This window comes from Gracilinanus agilis, chromosome 2 (assembly GCF_016433145.1).
Source record: "Gracilinanus agilis isolate LMUSP501 chromosome 2, AgileGrace, whole genome shotgun sequence".
Taxonomy (NCBI): Eukaryota; Metazoa; Chordata; class Mammalia; order Didelphimorphia; family Didelphidae; genus Gracilinanus; species Gracilinanus agilis.
Window position 1 is genome coordinate 399,505,254 of NC_058131.1, and position 12,174 is coordinate 399,517,427.

A 12,174-nucleotide genomic window follows, 5' to 3' on the forward strand; every position below is an offset into this window, starting at 1 on the left:
CGCTGCCAAGAGATTCCAACAGTTATATCTGACAGTTGGCTTCAGGCAGTTTTTAGTTTTTCATATATTACTTTTAAGGGTTCATTATAAATTTAAGTTCGTTTAGCATAGCTTAGTTAGAAAGAAATTATTATCTTTAGTCAGTGAGAGTAGATAAGTATAGGTCTGCCTTGGCAGACAAGAAGAAGCTGCAAAGAAAGCAGTTAGGGTTTTTTTTTGGGGGGGGGGGTTATTTAGAGATTTTAATATAAGGTTAAGAGATTTCCTATCCTATTCCTAACTCCTAGTTTCTATCCTTATATTTCCTCTCCCTACCTCTTCCCATAGAAGAAAATAAATAAGAGATATATCCAACTGCTTCTGGCCTTCCATCCGGCTCCTACAAATTTAGTTTACCCTAATAGCTTGGCATTATCAACCATCTATCAATACTCAGTACCAACATTAGCCATTTATAGTTATAACAGCTTTAGCTTATGAATACAGGCTTTAGTTTAACAATAACATTCCCCCTAAAAATTATTGAGAAAATAGAGGTTAATGTAAGCTATTATAAATAAAAAACAAGTGAAATTGAAAACAAATCAAACATTGATAACTTAAAAATCATAGGATGACATGAGACTGTAATTAAAAAGAAAAAATTTAGATGTTATATTTTGAGAAATCATTAAAGAAAATTTCCCAGACACCTTATAACAAAAGGGCAATGTGAAAATAGAAAAAAAATTTGAGCATTTGCCTCCCGAAAGAAACCCCAAAATGAAGACTCCCAAGAATGACATTGCCAAAATCCAGAAATTTCAAACAAATGAAAAAAATATTGCAAGCATCCAGATAAAACACAGATATGGAAAAATCACAGTCAGGTTCACACAAAATTTAGTAGCTATCACCATAAAATAACAGAAAACATGGTGTGAGATATTCCAAAAAGCAAAAGATAAAGATTTTCATCCAAGAATAATTTACCAATCTTTAGTGAAAAAAGTACTTTCAAAAATCTCTGATTGTAAAGAAAAGAAAAAAACTGGAGCTGAAATGGAACTCTGAAATGCAAACATCAAGAGAATTGATAAAAAGGTAACTGCAAGAGAATGATCAGGATGAACTATTTCCATTCTAATAAAGATGGAGAGAGGTATTAAAAGTGTTCTTGCAGAACCTTAATGTCACCACAGGGTCATAGAGGTAGTCACTTAAGGCAGAATCCTATAGTTTTATTATGTTTTGGAAATGTTATAAGGAAAAAGAAGGAGCAAAAAATATCTTGAGAGAAATTGGGAAGAAAAATCAGGAAACTTGTTAACACATATAATCAGATTGTAAAAGTAGAACTATATACAAACAAAGGAGGAATAAGGGGAGCAAGTGATATTTGAAGTTCACTTTCATTTAAACTAGTCAAAAAAGAACAAAACATACACAGATTTTAGTATAGAAATATATTCAAATCAATATGGATATAAATAAGAAACGTAACAGGAAAAATGGAAGTATAAGAAAGATAATAGATTCAGAAGGGGAATACCCATAAGCAAAATAAGCCTTAAATTTAAAGAGGAGATGATAAGGGGAAGAGAAAAGAGGAAGGAAACAATTTGAAATAAATAGGGAACTAGGAAGATGAAGAAAAAGTATTAAAAGAATAAAATGGAAGAAAATAAACAATTAACTATAAAACTGAATATTAATGGGATGAACTCACCCATAAAATGGAAGATAGCCTGAATTAGAAAGCAAAACCAACAGTTTGTTATTTATAGGAAATACACTTGAAACAAAAACATTCACACAGTTAAAATAAGGGGTTGAAGCAAAATGAATCAGCCAATTTTTTAAATCAAATGTAGCAATTATGATTTCATACAAGTCAGTAGCAAAGAGATAAAGAGGGAAACTATAATTTGCTGAAAACCAATATAGAAAATTCAGTTTTCTCAACATTCAACATGTATACACTGAATGGCATAGCTTCTAAATATCTACGGGAATAACTAAATGAATTATTTGAAGAAATAAGTAATAAAACCACAGTAGCAAGAGAAAACCTCATTCATCTATATCAGTCATATATATATTTTTAAAAATCAAAAAATTTATAAAGACTACAATAACCTGAATAAGATTTTAGAAAAATTGGATATGGTAGAACTCTAGATATTTTTAATAGAAATAGAAAAGAGAGTGCCTATTCTAAGGTGAACTTTTGCAAAAATTGTTCATAATTTAGGACATAAAAACCTCATGAACTAATTTGGAAAAGCAGAAACATATTTTTCCCTGATGGACCAAAAAGCAGTAAACTTATATTAAATGAACAGTTGCTAGGAAAGTGTGAAAAACAACTTGAGATTAAATAACTTAATCCAAAAGAATTTGTGAGTCAAACACAAATCATAGAAACTGTAGATAATTTAATTAAAAACAATGAGAAAATATACAAGAATTTTTTGGATAGAGGCAAAGCAGTCTTTGGGGTAAATATTTGTTTCTAAACACTTTTATTAGTGAAAAATGAGAGATAGAAAATAGATCCATGAACTGGGAATACAGTTTAAATACTAGAAAACCAAATTTGAAGAAAAACTAATGAAGAACATAATGATAGAACCAGGAGAACATTTTATACAATGACAACAATGTAAGAACAAATAATTTTGAAAGCTCTAAGAGCTTTTATGTTTTATGTTCTAAGAACATTTATGTTCAATACAGTAAATATCACTATATTCAGTATTTATGTTCAATACAGTGTTATCCCTGATAACAGAGATCTAAGATGAAATATACTGTCTAGTTCATGAGAGATAGTAAATTTCAAGTACAGAATAAGACACACACACACACAATGAAGGAATTTGTTTTTCCTAACTCTGGATATTGTTTCTAAGGAATTTGTTTTTTTCTCTTTTTTAATGAGGTTGGGAGTAACAGGAAAATAAAGTCAAATTCTGTTCATTAAAAAAAAAAACTTTTTAATAGATGGTTGTACTGCAATTGTGGAACATTGCTTATTCTTTCAGTTAAGGTCATCATGTTATCAGTTTTGCTTAATTATTTAACTTTGTTACAAGAGAGCTCTCAGATTGGGAGTATTCTGTAAAAGCTTGTAATATAAAAACAGCAAAACTTTGAAAATAAATTATTTCAGATGTAACAAAGATATTAATAATCATGGTAATTGAATCAGATTATGTCTTTTTCAAAGAATTTTATATAATTTTGATATATACAAGAGAGATAATTTGTTGAAGAAAAACTTAACATGTTTTGCTATACAAAATCCAATACTTTTTTATAGTCAATAAAAAATGGACAAATTTTATATGTCCCTTTAAAAAGCGAATACAATATTTTGTACTCATTATTGGTCTTTGGGGCAACTTGATCATGCATGCATTCAACACCATCAGCAGTCTTAGATATATGTGATTTTATCTTGATTTCATCTTAATACCAGGGCCTACATTTGTCACTTTCTCAGAATTAGTCAAAGGACTTCACATTAAGTAACTTGGAAAGGTGGCAGTTCTTTCAGGGTAAGAAGCCTACCCATTGCAGGTGATCACCATAATAGCCTTAGGAAAAGCTACTATTATTTTAGAGTAGGCTTCTTATAAAAGTTACCAGGGTGAAATTGAGGGGGGTTGGGGGCAGGAGTGATGAACTATTCATCTATTAATAGTCCAGCTAAGGCATTAAAGCAGTTATGAAAGGCTTTAAAAAAACTCAACTATTCACATTGCAAATCGAAGGGGTAACATATAAGAGACATTGTAAAAGTAGAAAGAAAAAACAAAATTTGCAACTTATTGAATATGGGTGGTGACAGAAAATATCAAATCAAAGATACTGCTGAGAAACTGGAAGAAGAGTAGAGACATTTAATAAAAGGATACTGTTTGGGGTATACTGATTTTGAGCTGTTTTATAGAGTATCCAGGTTGAACTATTTAATAGGTTTTTGATGATACAGGACTGGAGAGAAACTAAGGCTGCCAAAGATATATTTGCGTGTGTTTTATATATATATATATATATATATATATATATATATATATATATATACATATATATATATATATGGTCATGTCTCTGTATATACATATCTGTAAGTCATCTGCTTAGATTATAATTATTTAAATCCATGGGAGTTGATAAGGTCAGCAGGAGAGTATATAGAGAAGAGGTAGCTTTGGACTAAACACAGGACTCTGGTCTTTTCAACTATCTGTGGTCTTGTAACTCGTGGCTTTGTTTTATTTGACTAAGAGATCCTGTAATCCAACCATTTCATCTTGTAGATGAGTAAACCAAGACCCAAAGAAGTGAGGGATTACACATAGAAGGTGGCAGTTGGAACTCAAACCTATAGATCTAGTATCTCTTCTGATTCTGTGCCTAATGTTCTTTTTACCATAGCATACTGCCGCCATTAGTTACTTTGGCATAGGGTTGAAATGAAAGACTTTTACAATAGTTAAGGTGAGGAGAACCTGAATTGGGAGTGGGGAAACATAAAGGATATTGTGGAAATAACACTGATCATATTCAGCAATTGTGAACAGTGAAGGGAAGGAAGAGATGAGAGAAAGGGGAGAGTCAGATTTTGAATCAGGACTATATATTTATACCAAAGGTAGCAGTAACAATAGAAATGGAAGAGAGTAGGAGAAAGAGCACATTTATTTACCTGAGCAGGTTGGTTTACTTGTACTTTAAATGGAGCCAAGAAATAAGATATACCATCAGTTTCTTTATCTGTGTTTCTTTGGATATATTCAGCCCTGCAGAACGTTGCCTATACATCTAAAAAGATCTATAAGACTGCAATGTCATGGTTTTGAAACATAGCTGCCAGGATATCCTTGTTGAGGTGTCATGTGGGAGGTAGCTAGTTTCATCAGTTATAATGTCTACTATATGAAAGAGATAAGAATTCTTGGATCCATTCTAGCTTCCTAAGACATAACCAAACTAGAGTTATATGCTAAGAAAAATAAGTGAATAGTTGAATTTTTTTAACAAAGTGTTTCTTGTGCTAGGAATTCTATTTAAAAGATAGAGTAGTAGGTTTAACAGCAAAATGTGGGTCTGTTAATTGTCAGTGTTTTCTTAGTAAATGCAATAAGTAGAGATGTTTAAAAGTTTTCGAGATTCACTAGAAGGACCAAACTTGTATTTATTAAAAGAACCCTAAGAGTAGGAGGCTTCTGTTTGACTGTCACCTCTGTTCAATCTGTGTGTGCAGATTGATCACATTAAAAGAGCAGGAAGAATAGTAGTTTCATTACTTTGTACAGAAACCAAAAGTGATTGAGCCAACATCTCAAGTATAAATCCTTCAAGGATTCTACAGTAAAACTGAAAGCAGTTAGCTAAGTCTTTTCCTTGATTTTCTCATCATTTCTTTGCCATGAGTTGCTGCTAATTGAATGACTAGTATAAGACCAGTTCTGATAGTGATTGTAGAAGGTTGAAGTAGTTAAACAGAAGAATGTGTGTGCGGGTGTGGGTGTGAATGGAAACATTTTCTGCAACAGGGGTTCTTGCATTTTTGTGTGTTGGGATGTCTATGGCAGTTTTATAAAGACTCTAGACTTCTCAGAAAAATAACTTTTTAATGCATAAAGAACTTAAGATTAGAAAGGAAACCAATCGTTGAATTATAGTTGTCAGAATGTTTAGGAAACAAGTTCACAGACACCCAGGTTAAGAAACTTTGATCTAGAGTAGGAATATCACAAGATAAATTAAAAGGTAGCAGATGAGAACTGGGTACTGAATGAGATTCATTTTGATGTAGGATGGGAGAAAAAAAGTGAACAGTAAACAGATGGCAGCCATCTTAATTTATACCTTGTAGATAGAGATTAGAGATTAGATTAGAGAAGTTGTTTTATAAGGGTGGCAAATAAGCAATTACAAAAATCTTGTGAGAAGGGAAATTCTGTCCTCAACTATAGAAACACCAGCCATAGCTTTCTCCAGGTGAAAAATCTAATTATTTCTCCGGATTTTGTTTGAAATGGATCAAGTGAGATGGATGTATTTGGTTATTTATCTGATTATCTGTTTCTCATGGCAATTTTCTATGTTTGTCTTTTCTTTCACAGGCAGAGGATGAATTTACCATGCATGTATGACCAATGTAAACATATGCTACTTGTGTCCAATGAATTACAACGACTTCAGGTTTCTTATGAAGAATATCTCTGCATGAAAACCTTATTACTTCTCTCTTCAGGTAGGCCAATCATTTGTATGGCACCAAGTCATAAAGTACTAAATCTGTACCATGGAACCATATTCCATTCAGACACATCACAGGTAGTCAAGTGGTGCAGTGGATAGAGCACCGGACTTAAAATCAGGAAGTCCCAAGTTGAGATCTTGCCTCAGATATTAGCTGTGTGTGATGCTGGACAAGTCACATAATTTCTGTATTCTTCTGTTTCCTCATCTGGAAAAATCCCAGTGTTGTTTTGAGTCTCAAATGAGGTAATTTTTGTAAAATGCCTTGTAAATACTACAGCTAATGTAAATACTAAATGCTAAGTAACATCAACATCAACATTGTCACATTGAATATCACTGTATGTGAAACTGCACATAGAGAGATGACCTTATTTGTAATCCTTCACCAGTATATTGTGGATAAAACCTAACAAGACAGTGTGCAGAGTGATATGTGGCCTCAGTAAATATTAATTTCCTTGAACCTTTAGTCACCCAGAAAAATATTGAACGAAATGGCATACACACCTAATACATCTGTGTGATTCCTCTTATTTTCTGGATTTCTGAATTTTTGAGGCTCCCTTCTGCAAGGGAAAAAGAACCCTGAAGCTGCACCACATCACCAAGATAGAAAAACATCATAGTCCTAAAGTCAACTTGTTGTTGCATCTGTTACATAAGATTAAGTACAAAGGGCAACACAAAGACCAGAGAGGGAAGACTCCTCCCACCCCATATCCATACACACACACACACACACACACACACGTACGTTCTACTCGAGTTAATGCAAATGAGCTGAATTCCCAGAACTGGGATAAAGTTCTTCATGGTAACCCCAAGGGAGATACTGTGAAACAGCGAGCCTCTGAAGCAGTCAAAACAAATAAAAGTCACCTTTTTCCTCTCAGAACACCAAACCTTCTTTGATGCCAAGAAGCTCCTGTGCAGACACACTATTCAGGGCATAGGTGACTCGATAAAACCCTTGCTGCCAGCATGCGATAAGTTATAGGCTGTATAACCTGGGACTCCCAAGGTAGGGTTCCCCTTTCTGACAGCCATCTACTCCTCCATGTCCCATGAGCACTACAGAGAAGCTTTGGGGAGCTTCCCCAAATGGGGTTCCACAAGAACCCATAAAAACGAGGACTTCCCTAAACGATCTGCATGGCCCAGTGGGAATATTTGCCAGAACACAGCAACCGATCCTCACATCCTCTTTGGGCCAAAGGAGCCTTCATCCCATTTCAATCCAAAGCCTTTCTAGGAAGCCCATTTAATAATGTATGGCATTACGTTAGCAGAGACCTTTATCACCTACATTCAAGAAAAAGGCAAAACTCTAATTTTAAAGCTATGAAAATGTAAATTGGCCAGCCTGTTAAGAATCTTTTACTTTACCATGTGCTAAGCACAAACTGCTAGAGAAAGATTTTTGTTTTCGGATACCTACAAGGAGTTCATCTCAGACAAGACGGTGTACCTAGAGTTAATAGTCTTTTGATACCTTCAAGGTATAAATGACAACATCTCTTCTATGCAAACTCCACTATAGATTAGAAAATCTCATTTAAATAAGTATTTTAGGGGCAACTACAGAGCACAGTGGATAGAGCGCCAGACTAAGAGTCAAGAGGACCTGGGTTCCACTCTGGCCTTAGACACTTCCTAGCTGTATGACCCTGGGCAAGTCACTTAACTCAGTTTGCCTCTTTTCTGTCTTAGAATTGATACTAAGAAAGTAAGTGTTAAAAAAAAAAGAAACTGAAAATAAGCATTTAAGGGAAAATAGCAATTCTATTCAACAGGACACTGCCTAGCACTTTAAAAAAAAAATTTAGGCAAGATATTTCATGCCTCCTCATACAACAAGTCTTTTTTAGGGAAAAGATTTATAAAGAGGAATAATACCAGCTATTGCAAGGAATGAAACTTGAATTTGAAGGACCTGGGTTAAGTCCCAATTCCACCATTTCCCAGCTGTATGACTTCTAGGAAGCCAGTTATCGGGAAATCAAGAGGAGCATTTATATTGCCTTTATCACAGGGCTAATAAGAAAATCCCAACCAGAATTAGTATCCAACACATTTGTTAAGTCTTACAGGACAGCCTTCTATAAAATGTGAGCTATTTTTAGCTAAGGTCTACTACACTGAGATGAGAGAGTCTAAGAATAAGGTAAACTCTCAGCATTCCTTATCCTCATCCTCAAAGACACGCCATCAGTTTGTCTTTACTTCAGGATATATCATCCCTTTTGGCACCCTCTGACATCTAGACAGGAGCCAGGTCCAACCAAGTGTGTTTGGCCAAAGGGGGAGGAGACACAAAAGTATATGAAAGCCCTACAGGCATTAGCTATAGATGGGACAGCCTCGTGATTGTAATTTCCAGAAAAGACCACATACATTTGAAGAACCATCTTCTGTGTGCCACATAGCGCCAATGTTGGCTAACAGATAGTTACTGGCCGTGGCTCTCCCAGCTCCCAAACAAAGGCGGCTTCGATTCCTCCATCGCAGCCACTTTCAGGCAATGTCATGACAGTGATTACACCACCCACAAAAGGTGTGTGATTGGCACTTGTTTGATGTGTAAATAGAATTCCTAACCATTTAGTGACAGAACTTATTTACATTTACCTCCTAAACGTATACTGGTAGCCCATTCCTTTTATTTCCTTTTTTTTTTTTAAACCCTTACTTTCCATCTTAGAATCAATACAGAGTATCAGTTCCAAGAAAGAAGTGTAATAAGGGCTGAGCAATTGGAGTTAAGTGATCATTCAGTAGGTTGAGAGTCTACCCTGAAAATGGTTCAACCTACTGATCCATCAAGTTGCCTATTTTTCTCCCAGGAAGATAGAAACCTCAGGAGCCCATCCCACTAAGCAGCCTATCATCTGTCGTAAGCTATGTTGACTTTATGGAGTCAAATCATTGACTTCAGCCATCTTATTATAATTTCCTCATCTGTGTCTTCATATAAGCCTGATAGGCTTCACAACAGTTGTTTTTTACTTCATTTTCTCTCCTCATCACGTCTGCTTTGAGAGCGCTTCTCCCTTCCGTCAGGCATCTGTTAGCTCCCCAGGTGACTTCATAGACCTCCCTAAATGGCTCTGTCTTCACAAAAAGCACATGCTAGCTCTATATAGAACAGTCTCGACTTGCTCAGAACATCTGATGGTCAAAACATTCTTGTGGTTGGGGTAGAAATGTAGTTCTGGAGTATTTCGGTCTCCAGCGCTCAAGTCACCGTGTGAAAGGACTTATAGTGATATATGCTAATCCTTATCATCCAGAGGCACTTGCTTGTTTGCTTTTTCAGTTCCCAAGGAAGGCTTGAAAAGCCAGTCCCTCTTTGATGAGATCAGAATGACTTACATCAAGGAGCTGGGGAAAGCCATAGTCAAGAGAGAAGGAAACTCAAGTCAAAACTGGCAGCGATTTTATCAACTGACTAAACTTCTGGACTCTATGCATGAGGTGAGTTTCAGGTCTTCTCTTCAGCCTCTACTGTCCCATTGTTTGGGGGTTATTGGATATTGTCTCGTGAAATCCATCTACTTAGAGGAAGATATAGAATATAGTAAAGCAGAGGCAAGAGATGAACCTCCCAACTCAGCCTACCTGTCTCATTTCAACACCTATTGCCCTAGTACATGTGTGTTGCCAATAACAAAATAAGGAACATAAATCATCCTTGCCCTCAAGAATTTATATTCTTCTGGAAGGGATATGATGTGTACTCAAGTAAGTTGTTTTAGGGATTGCTAAGTAAAATATTGGGCACTTAGGTAGATATACAGGTGGTAAATGGAGCACCAAGCCGAGAGTAAGGGGACCTAAGTTCAAATGCAGCCTCAAGATACTTACTAGCTTTGTGGTCCTGGGCAAGTCTCGTGATCCTTTTGGCCTCAGTTTCCTTATTTGTAAAATGAACTAGAGAAGGAAATGGCAAACTGCTCTAGTATCTTTGCCAAGAAAATGCCAAATAGGGTCATAAAGAGTCAAATGTGACTAATTGACTAAATAGCAACAAAAAGCAAAATGCAAGATTTGAATCGGGAGGGAGTGCAAACAATGACGGGGATCAGGGAGGGCTTCCAGGAACTTGAGGCATAAAGGAAGATCTGCTTAAGGAGGAAGGACACATTCTGTGGGAGCCAACTTATGCAGATGCACACAGGTGGGAAGAAGAGTACTAGTAGGTTCAAGAAACAACTAGTAGCCTCATCTGGCTGGAAGCTAATGGTTCATGATGGAGAATCCTGGGAAATGAGTCAACAACAATTATTCCTGCAGAAATGGAAACAGCTGGCACTAAGTTTGCCATTCTTTTATTCTGTAGATTGTCCTATCTACTGGCAATCCGTCCATCTAAATGCTCTAAGACAACTTGGAATATGCCATTTGTAATTATTTGCTCAGTTCTTCCACCTTTCCCCTATTGGAAGGTGGGGCAAGGGCATAAGAAACAGGAAGGACTGTTACTTGCAACTGCATTACAAATCTGCAAACACAAGCCAAATCCTTTAGACTTTTTTTAACTTGACTCGTTTTCTTCTCTTTTTAGATAGTTGAAAGCCTTCTGAACTATTGCTTCCAAACATTTTTGGACAAGACCATGAGCATTGAATTCCCAGAGATGTTGGCTGAAATCATCAGCAATCAGATACCAAAATACTCAAATGGAAATATCAAAAAATTGCTCTTTCATCAGAAGTGACTGCCTTAATACAAAAGGTTGCCTTAAAGCAAAGTCAGATTTATAGCTTTCGTCATACAGACTCTCAGACTGGTTTCTGTCCTCGTGGCGGCGTTTCTTCTGCAATTATGCACTACATGTGGTTTCTAGAGGGCCAAGACTTGGACATGAACACAGTTGCTTTGAAGCAACAGGTGCAGTAGGGAGAAAGGAAATGAAATACGTTGTTTTGTACATCCTGGAAATCAGACATGTCATCCTGGGAAAGAGCTTCCCAGTAGACAGAGGATGGCACCCCAACTCCTGCTGCCAGGAATCTGCATCATGAACATTCTACTAGTGATTTTCCACAACATTAGATAAATGTTTTCTAGGACTTTTTTTTGGTCGTGTTTTTCTTTTCTTTTTTTTTCTTCCCTTCTCCCCCTGTATAGTTAAGATAGCTTTTGATTTATGCATGGTAACCTGAAAAAAAGTTTACAAATGTATGCCAGAAAAGGGAAGTTGTGCCTTTTATAGCTATTACTGTCTGGTTTTAGCAATTTCCTTTACCTTTATATCCAGTGAACTAGGCCTGCCCATTTTTCTTACATCATTTTTGTATTCGAGTTGCCTGTTGTACAGCTGTCTGTTTCAGGTGGGCGCCCGGTTCACGGCTTTCCTAAATAAACGCTAACCATTATTCTTCTGTGTGAAAATGGGTTGGTGCTTCTACCCCGAGAGCTTTTAGCTCTCAGGAGACCACAAACAAAATTTTCTCAACCTCAAGGATCTTTACCAATTATTACCCCACTGCTTTATAAGATATATCTACACATCTGCATAGTAAATAGACACAGTCCCACTCGGTAACTAACTGGTACATGTCACCCAGTTTGGTGGCCTGCTCAATAAGCTATTGATAAGCTATGTTAACTAGAGAATAATTTCTAGAAATGGCCTAATCACACAGTTATGGTATAGTAAAAAACACAGGAGCAAGATTCCGAATGTGAGTTCTAATTCCTGCCAGCTGTGACATTCTCCAGTCCTCTCTTCTCATCAGGGCTTTATAGAATAAGAGTCCACAGAAAGATGGCAAGGAAAAAAGTACTGAATCTCATTGGGGGACCCTATTATTAAAAAAAACATATATATGTGTATATATATAGAGAGCGAGAGAAAGAGCGAGAGAAAGAGAGAGAGAGAGAGAGAGAGAGAGAGAGAGAGAGAGAGAG

At 36.0% G+C, this 12,174-nt stretch overlaps 1 protein-coding gene across 1 annotated transcript in view; it reads left to right on the plus strand.

Annotated features, from left to right (window-relative positions):
- The window catches only part of NR3C1 (nuclear receptor subfamily 3 group C member 1), a 129,478-nt gene extending 117,839 nt beyond the window's left edge, over nucleotides 1–11,639 (plus strand). Inside the window, exons 8-10 of the mRNA XM_044664517.1 lie at nucleotides 6,120–6,250; nucleotides 9,578–9,735; nucleotides 10,826–11,639. Coding sequence (XP_044520452.1) covers nucleotides 6,120–6,250; nucleotides 9,578–9,735; nucleotides 10,826–10,978 — 442 coding nt within the window. The 3' untranslated portion in view covers nucleotides 10,979–11,639. The remainder of the gene's footprint in view (nucleotides 1–6,119; nucleotides 6,251–9,577; nucleotides 9,736–10,825) is intronic.
- Nucleotides 11,640–12,174: the final 535 nt, after the last annotated feature.